The sequence below is a fragment of the Arachis ipaensis genome, chromosome B8 (genome assembly GCF_059453495.1).
Source record: "Arachis ipaensis isolate K30076 ecotype BB chromosome B8, ASM5945349v1, whole genome shotgun sequence".
Classification (NCBI taxonomy): Eukaryota; Viridiplantae; Streptophyta; class Magnoliopsida; order Fabales; family Fabaceae; genus Arachis; species Arachis ipaensis.
In genome coordinates, this window is record NC_142443.1 from 66,936,016 (window position 1) to 66,945,597 (window position 9,582).

Genomic DNA, 9,582 nt, shown 5'->3' on the forward strand with positions numbered 1-9,582 from the left:
CAGTAATGGAGAATATGTTGGAGTTTTGGAGATGCTTTGTCTTCTGAATCTCTGCTTTTCTACTGTCATCTTCTTCACGCACGCAAGGCTCCTTCCATGGCAAGCTGTATGTTGGTGGATCACTGTTGTCAATGGCTACCATCCGTCCTCTCAGTGAAAAAGGTCCATGTACATGGCTAATCATCTGTCGGTTCTCACTTGTGAAGGAATAGGATCCATTGATCCTTTTGCGTCTGTCACTACGCCCAACACTCGCGAGTTTGAAGCTCGTTGCAGTCATCCTTTCCCGGATCTTACTTGGAATACCACAGACAAGGTTTAGACTTTCTGGATCTCAAGAATGCTGCCAATGGATTCTAGCTTATACCACGAAGACTCTGGTCTCACGGATCTGAAAGTTCTGTTGTCAGGAGAGGTGATCAGACTCATGAGCCAGGAACCCAAGAGATATTCATTCAATCTAAGGTAGAACGGAGGTGGTTGTCAGGCACACGTTCATAGGTTAAGAATGGTGATGAGTGTCACGGATCATCACATTCATCATATTGAAGTGCGAATGAATATCTTAGATAGAAACAAGCGTGTTTGAATAGAAAACATAAATAGTTGCATTAATTCATCGAGACACAGCAGAGCTCCTCACCCCCAACAATGGAGTTTAGAGACTCATACCATCTAAGATACAAAGTTCAGATCTAAAAATGTCATCCGATCCAAAATAAATCTCTAAAAGTTGTTTAAATACTAAACTAGTAACCTAGGTTTACAGAAAATGAGTAAACTACGATAGATAGTGCAGAAATCCACTTCCGGGACCCACTTAATATGTGCTGGGGCTGAGACTTGAGCTTTACACGTGCCTAGGCTGTTTCTGGAGTTAAACGCCAGGTTGTAGCCTGTTTTGGGCGTTTAACTCCAACTTGTAACCTGTTTCTGGCATTTAACGCCAGAAAAGAACATGGAACTGGCGTTGAACGCCAGTTTACATCGTTTATCTTTGAGAAAAGTATAAACTATTATATATTGTTGGAAAGCCCTGAATGTCTACTTTCCAAAGCAATTGAGAGCGCGCCATTTGAGCTTCTGTAGCTCCATAAAATTCACTTTGAGTGCAGAGAGGTCAGAATCCAACAGCATCTGCAGTCCTTTTTCAGCCTCAGAATCAGATTTTTGCTCAGGTCCCTCAATTTCAGATAGAAATTACCTGAAATCACAGAAAAACACACAAACTCATAGTAAAGTCCAGAAATGTGATTTTTATTTAAAAACTAATAAAAATATATTAAAAACTAACTAAATCATACTAAAAACTACATAAAAACAATGCCAAAAAGCGTATAAATTATCCGCTCATCACTTTCACGAGAGGAGAAGAGTGATCTGAAGACCTGACCTGCATCCATTTCATCTATTTCTTTTTTGGAACGACCAACAAGGCCCAACTTGCGAAGCAGGCACCTACGGAACCCAGCACAATTAAATCACGTTCTAATTCATGCTACCAACTCGGCTCGGCCGACCATTCCATGAGCGCCCGCAATTTGCTGAAAACCTGCTCCATTTTGTAAAATAGAGACAACACGCGTTAACAAAAGATGCATAGAAAAAAATATCTGTAAATCTGTATGAACTTCCATCTATACAGTAGCACGACCTAAAATAGTAAAGAGTTCAAAACAGATTCTGTTAGAATTAGCTAACTATTAGTTACACTTTGTTTGGATATAGGAAAGAAAATGAAAGGAAAGAAAATAAGAGGAAAGAAAATGAGAAAAAAGAATTTGGAAGAAAAAATAGTTATTTGTGTGTTGTTTGGATGAAGAAAAAATGGATAGAAAGAAAATATAGACCGAAAAATTTTTTGTGTTTGGATGGAAAGAAAAGTGAAAGAGAAAAAATTATAATAGTTTAAAATTATATTAATATCCTTAAGTATTTTGTTTTCTTTATTAATCAAATGATGAATTTGTAATTTCACTAACTTTTATCCATTTTCCTTCTATTTTCATCTCATCTATGGAGAGAAAATTTTTTTATGGAACCATCTCATATTTTTTCTTTTCACCAAATTTTCATTCCCCATCCAAACAACAAAAACTTCACTTTTTCGCCCTTTTTCTTTCTTCTCATTTTCCCCACTTCATTTCCTATAAATCCAAACAACCCCTTAAGTTTGTTGTCGTGTGTATCGAGTTATAGCTACTCTGCTAGCATTATGTATAAATAGAACTCCTTATTATTTGTAATAGAGTAGTTCATGTATTTCAATGTTCTTTAGTTCAGTTCAAAATACTTTTTTCACTCTTTTATGCGTCATTTCTATTTATGCATTCTCTAAAGAACAAGTTCCTTGTTCTTCAAGTTATCAGGTTTTCATGTTTCTTTTATGGTAACCAGAGCCAAAGTTCTTATTGATCCATAGCATCTCATGCTAATGAATCTCCATCTTCAATAAACATGGCTGTCAATTCAAACAATAGCATCTTCAACAATTTAATTTTAACACAGTTTCTTACTCAAAGGCCATTCAATCCGATTCAGGATAAACTTTGTGAGAATAATCCCAAGATATGAGAATAACAAGCTCTTACAGCCATAAGAGGACAATGTTTACAAGATCATTTACACAAAAAAAAGATTCCACAACATTATAAAAATAAAAATATCAAAGAACATATATTGAATCTTAACAATACACTCAATGGATTCAAGATGATCAAAATCTTATATCATGGTTATTGACTTCGATGGATTCGGTCTTCAAACCAAAAATGGTGGGATGCACCTACAGTTATCAAATCTTGAAAAAGATACCAGATTATTTTCAAGAGTCAACAAAATTCAGAATTAAACAATTGAAAAATCAGTTGAAAGGAATAAGAAATAAGGTCTTTCAGCATCAGATTACATTTCCAAGATCAAAACAATTGTAGATTTTCTAGCAACTCTTGAAAAATACGTCAAAACTGAAAAGCAAATACAAATTATTTTAGAAGGATTAATGAAGACTATCAAATGCTTGTTACAACAATCAATGCAAAACTAGAAACATTTACCCTATGTGAGGTTCAAACTCTCTTGTTAACACATGAGGATACACGAAAAGTTTAGAAAAACAAAAATTACAATGGTTCAAGCCAATCTTACTCGATCATCATATCCTACCATACCAAATTTCAATCATGGCAATGGAGGGCATAGAGGAGGTAGAAATGGTGGTAGATTCTAAAGAGATGGTAGATCATTCTACTAATCTCTAAAACCACCGTGTCAAATATGTAGAAGAATTGGCCATATTGCTTGGCACTTCTTTCACATATTTAACTAAGAAATACTACTATCTTCTCAACATCAATAATCAAGATTTGACTCCTTTGGCACTAATTCATCACCCTCTTCAGTATCACAAAGCAGTCCTACAACTTCTACTCCACCACCACCAGCATCATCTTTTCACAATCCATCAGCATATTTGTTGCCCCTTCTTCCATCACTGACCCTTCTTGGTATTCCGATTCATGTGCTTCATACCACATAACACATAATCCTTCAAATTTGCTCTCTAGATCAGAATACAATGGTCCTGATCAGATGCAAATTAGCAATGGAAAAGATATCTATTAAACCACTCTTCCACCTTAACCCATGACAACAATAAAGACGTCTCACGGTCCACAAATTCAGCCCAACAGAATACACAAATTAAATTATAATTTGCTCTTTATCTTATCTTATAGTTATCTTTATCTTTATCTCTATCTTATCTTTATCTACTTTTATCTTTCATAGGCCAATACTCTATATATACTTAGTTTTACCTTCAGAGTTTACAATTCATTCAATCAACAATCAATAAAATTTCTTCATCTTCTTCTTTCACAATCTTTTATTTTCCTATTCTTTCACAATTTTATTATGGTATCGGAGCTCCTCTTGAGCTCTGCTGATATCCATGGATCAAGGAGAAAGGGCACACCAACAACTTCATCCGAAGCCTCTTTTGGACCTTTCGTCAGTCCAACACTTTTCTTTCATGGCACTTCCTTTCAATGAAGAAGCTCGTCCTTCGAACCAACTTGAGCTTTTGCCAAATCCAACTACTCATTATCTTTGTTCTTTCAATACCTTTTCTACTATTAACAATTCTTCAAATCGAGATTCATTCTTGAATACTTGGATCACTGATTCTGGTGCCACAGATCACTGATGAGCGGATAATTTATAAGCTTTTTGGCATTGTTTTTAGTATGTTTTTAGTATATTTTAGTTAGTTTTTATTATATTTGTATTAGTTTTTAATTAAAAATCACATTTCTGGACTTTACTATGAGTTTGTGCGTTTTTTTGTGATTTCAGGTATTTTCTGACTAAAATTGAGGGACCTGAGCAAAAATCTGATTCAGAGGCTGAAAAAGGACTGTAGATGCTGTTCGATTCTGACCTCCCTGCACTCGAAGTAGATTTTATGGAGCTACAGAAGCCCAATTGGTGCGCTCTTAATTGCGTTGGAAAGTAGACATCCTGGGCTTCCCAGAAATATATAATAGTCTATACTTTGCCCGAGATTTGATGGCCCAAACCGGTGTTCCATGTCAGCATAGAAATTCTGGCGTCAAAATGCCAGAACTGGCATAAAAGCTGGAGTTAAACGCCCAAACTGGCACCAAAGCTGGCGTTTAACTCCAAGAAAAGTCTCTACACATGAAAGCTGCAATGCTCAGCCCAAGCACACACCAAGTGGGCCCGAAAGTAGATTTCTGCATTAATTACTTATTTCTGTAACCCTAGGCTACTAGTTATCTATAAATAGGAACTTTTACTATTGTATTTTCATCTTTGGACGTTTAGTCCTTAGACCTTTGAGGCTGGCCATTCGGCCATGCTTAGACCGTTATCACTTTTATATTTTCAATGGTGGAGTTTCTACACACCATAGATTAAGGTGTGGAGCTCTGCTGTTCCTCATGAATTAATGCAAAGTACTATTGTTTTTCTAATCAACTCAAGCCTATTTATGTTCTAAGATATCCATTCGTTCTTCAACATGATGAATGTGATGATCCGTGACACTCATCACCATTCTCACCTATGAACGCGTGTCTGACAACCACTTCCGTTCTACATGCAAACAAGCTTGAATGTGTATCTCTTGGGTTTCTAATCTAAGATTAGAACCTTCGTGGTATAGGCTAGAATCAATTGGCAGCCATTCCTGAGATCCGGAAAGTCTAAACCTTGTCTGTGGTATTCCGAGTAGGATCAGAGAAGGGATGACTGTGACGAGCTTCAAACTCGCGAGTGTTGGGCGTAGTGACAGACGCAAAAGGATCAATATATCCTATTCCAACATGATCGAGAACCAACAGCTAATTAGCCGTGCGGTGACAGCGCATTTGGAACATTTTCACTAAGAGGACGGGAGGTAGCCATTGACAACGGTGAAACCCAACATAAAGCTTGCTATGGAAAGGAGTACGAATGATTGGAAGAAGGTAATAGGAAAGTAGAGGTTCATAAGGAACAAAGCATCTTCATACGCTTATCTGAAATTCCTACCAATGAATTACATAAGTATCTCTATCTTTATTTTATGTTTTATTCATATTTTAATTATCAATTCTCCATAACCATTTAAATCTGCCTGACTGAGATTTACAAGATGACCATAGCTTGCTTCAAGCCGACAATCTCCGTAGGATCGACCCTTACTCACATAAGGTTTATTACTTGGACATCCCAGTGCACTTGCTGGTTAGTTGTACGGTGTTGTGACAAAGAGTTGAGATTACAATTGTGCGTACCAAGCTGTTGGCGCCATTGATGATCACAATTTCGTGCACCAAATTTTTGGCGCCGTTGCCGGGGATTGTTCAAGTTTGGACAACTGACGGTTCATCTTGTTGCTCAGATTAGGTAATTTTATTTTAATTTTAAGCTTTTTATTTCTTATTTTCGAAAAAAATACCAAAAAAAAATTCAATAAAATCATAAAAACCAAAAATATTTTGTGTTTTCTATTTGAGTCTTGTGTCAATTTTTAAGTTTGGTGTCAATTGCATCTTTTTAACTTTTCTTAAAAATTTTCAAAAATTCATGCATGTGTTCTTCATGATCTTCAAGTTGTTCTTGATGATTTTATATGTTTGATCTTTAATTTTTATTGTTTTGTGTCTTTTCTTATTTTTCATATGCATTTTAGATTTATTAGAGTCTAAATTGAAAATTTCTAAGTTTGTGTCTTGCATGTTTTTCTTTTCACAAAAAAATTTTCAAAAATAAGTTCTTGGTGTTCATCTTGACATTCAAAGTGTTCTTGGTGTTCATCTTGACATTCTAAGTGTTCTTGCATGCATTATTAGTTTTGATCTTAAATTTTTATGTTTTGCATCATTTAGTTGTTCTTCTCTCTCCTCATTAAAAAGTCAAAAAAAAAAATATATCTTTCCTTATTTTACTCATAAATTTCAATTTAAAAATTCTATCTTTTCAAATCTTTTTCAAAATCAAATCTTCTTCAATTTCCTTTTTATATTTTTGAATTCTTGCTTAAAATTTTTCAAAATCTTCTTCAAAAATCAAATCTTTTTAATTTCCTTTTCAAATCTTTTTCAAAATAATTTCAATCATTTCAATCATATCTTTTTCAAAAATCAATTTTCAAAATCTTTTCTAACTTCCTATCTTTTCAAATTTGATTTTCAAATCTTTTTTTTCAATTAACTACCTGTCTTTCTATTTGATTTTAAAAATCTTCTATTTCAATCATATCTTTTTCAAAATCACCTAACTAATTTTCTCTCTCTAATTTTCGAAAACTCCTTCCCCCTTTTTCAAAATTCTTTTTAATTAACTAATTGTTTTAAATTTTAATTTAATTTAATTTTTCTTTTTTTGAATTCTAATTAATATTTAAAATAAAAACAAAAAAATATTTTTATTAATTTTCGAATTTTTCTCTTCTCCTTCTTCTATTATCCTCTTCTTCTACTCACATGAAGGAATCTCTATACTGTGACATAGAGGATTCCATACTTTTTTGTTCTCTTTTCTTTCATATGAGCAGGAACAAGGACAAAGGCATTCTTGTTGAAGCTAATCCTGAACCTGAAAGGACTCTTAAGAGGAAACTAAGAGAAGCTAAAGCACAATACTCTAAAGAGGACCTAACTGAAATTTTCGAAACAGAGAAAACAACTATGGCCGAACCCAACAACAACAATGCAAGGAAGGTGCTTGGTGATTTCACTGCACCAACTTCCAATTTCTATGGAAGAAGCATCTCAATTCATGCCATTGGAGCAAACAACTTTGAGCTTAAGCCTCAATTAGTTTCTCTAATGCAACAGAATTGCAAGTTTCATGGACTTCCATTGGAAGATCCCATCAGTTCTTATCTGAATTCTTGCAAATTTGTGACACTATCAAGACCAATGGAGTTGATCCCAAGGTCTACAGGCTTATGCTTTTCCCTTTTGCTGTGAGAGACAGAGCTAGAACATGGTTGGATTTACAACCTAAGGAAAGCCTGAACTCTTGGGAAAAGCTGGTCAGTGCTTTCCTGGCCAAATTCTTTCCACCTCAAAAGATGAGCAAGCTTAGAGTGGAAATCCAAACCTTCAGACAGAAGGAAGGTGAGTCCCTCTATGGAGCTTGGGTAAGATATAAGCAATTGATCAAAAGGTGTCCTGCTGACATGCTTCCAGAATGGAGCATCATATGTATATTCTATGATGGTCTGTCTGAGTTGTCAAAAATGTCATTGGACCATTCTGCAGGAGGATCTCTTCATCTGAAAACCCCTGCAAAAGCTCAGGAACTCATTGAAATGGTTGTAAATAACCAGTTCATGTACACCTCTGAGAGGAATTCTGTGAACAATGGGACGCCTCAGAAGAAGGGAGTTCTTGAAATTGATACTCTAAATGCCATATTGGCTCAGAACAAAATATTGACTCATCAAGTCAATATAATTTTTCAGAGTCTGAATGGATTGCAAGCTGCATCCAACAGTACTAAAGAAGCATCTTCTGAAGAAGAAGCTTATGATCCTGAGAATCCTGCAATGGCAGAGGTGAATTACATGGGAGAACCCTATGGAAACACCTATAATCCTTCATGGAGAAATCATCCTATCTCTCATGGAAAGACCAACAGAAGCCTCAACAAGGCTTCAACAATAATGGTGGAAGAAATAGATTTAGCAATAGCAAGCCTTTTCCATCATCTTCTCAGCAACAGACAGAGAATTTTGAACAGAGCCATTCTGGCCTGGCAACCATAGTCTCTGATCTATCTAAGACCACACTAAGTTTCATGAATGAAACAAGGTCCTCCATTAGAAATTTGGAGGCACAGGTGGGTCAGCTGAGTAAGAAGATTACTGAAACTCCTCCTAGCACTCACCCAAGCAATACAGAAGAGAATCCCAAAAGAGAGTGCAAGGCCATAACCTTACCTGGTGTGGCCGAACCTGGAGAGAGTGAAAAGGCAGTGATTCTCAGTGAGGAAGACCTCAGGGAACGTCCACTGACCAGTAAGGAGTTCCCCTTTGAGGAACCAAAGGAATATGAGGTTCATACAGAAACCATAGAGATTCCTTTGAACTTCCTGTTACCATTCATGAGCTCTGATGAGTATTCTTCCTCTGAAGAGGATGAAGATATTACTGAAGAACAAGTTGCTAAGTACCTTGGAGCAATCATAAAGCTAAATGCCAAGCTATTTGGTAATGAGACTTGGGAGGATGAACCCCTCTTGCTCACCAAAGAACTGAATGACTTGACTAGGCAGAAATTACCTCTGAAGAGACAAGATCCTGGAAAGTTCTCAATACCTTGTACCATAGGCACCATGATCTTTGAGAAGGCTCTGTGTGACCTAGGGTCAAGCATAAACCTCATGCCTCTCTCTGTAATGAAGAAGCTAGGGATCCTTGAGGTACAAGCTGCAAGAATCTCACTAGAGATGGCAGACAATTCAAGGAAACAGGCTTATGGACTTGTAGAGGATGTCTTGGTAAAGGTTGAAGACCACTACATCCCTGCTGATTTCATAATCCTAGATACTAGGAAGTGTATGGATGAATCCATCATCCTTGGCAGACCCTTCCTAGCTACAGTAAAAGCTGTAATTGATGTTGACAGAGGAGAATTGGTCCTTCAAGTAAATGAGGACTCCCTTGTGTTTAAAGCTCAAGGATCTTCCTCTGTAACCATGGAGAAGAAGCATGAAAAGCTTCTCTCAATACAGAGTCAAACAAAACCCCCACATTCAAACTCTAAGTTTGGTGGCGGGAGGCCACAACCAAACTCTAATTTTGGTGTTAAGAGGCCATCATCATGCTCTGAGTATCTGTGAGGCTCCATGAGAGCCCACTGTCAAGCTACTGACATTAAAGAAGCGCTTGTTGGGAGGCAACCCAATTTTACTTATCTATGTTAAATTTCTATTTTCCATTGTTATTTTATGTTTTCTGTAGGTTGATGATCATGTGAAGTCACAAAAACAATTGAAAAAGCAAAAAAAAAAAACTGAAAAATAGAATGAAAAATAGCACACCGTAGAGGAGAAGCCTACTGGCGT

At 36.2% G+C, this 9,582-nt stretch overlaps 1 protein-coding gene across 1 annotated transcript in view; it reads left to right on the top strand.

The window, feature by feature from the left end:
- LOC148548424 (uncharacterized) overlaps positions 1-9,357 on the top strand; it is a 31,102-nt gene extending 21,745 nt beyond the window's left edge. The window contains exon 3 of the mRNA XM_088495615.1: positions 8,417-9,357. Coding sequence (XP_088351741.1) covers positions 8,417-9,357 — 941 coding nt within the window. The remainder of the gene's footprint in view (positions 1-8,416) is intronic.
- Positions 9,358-9,582: the final 225 nt, after the last annotated feature.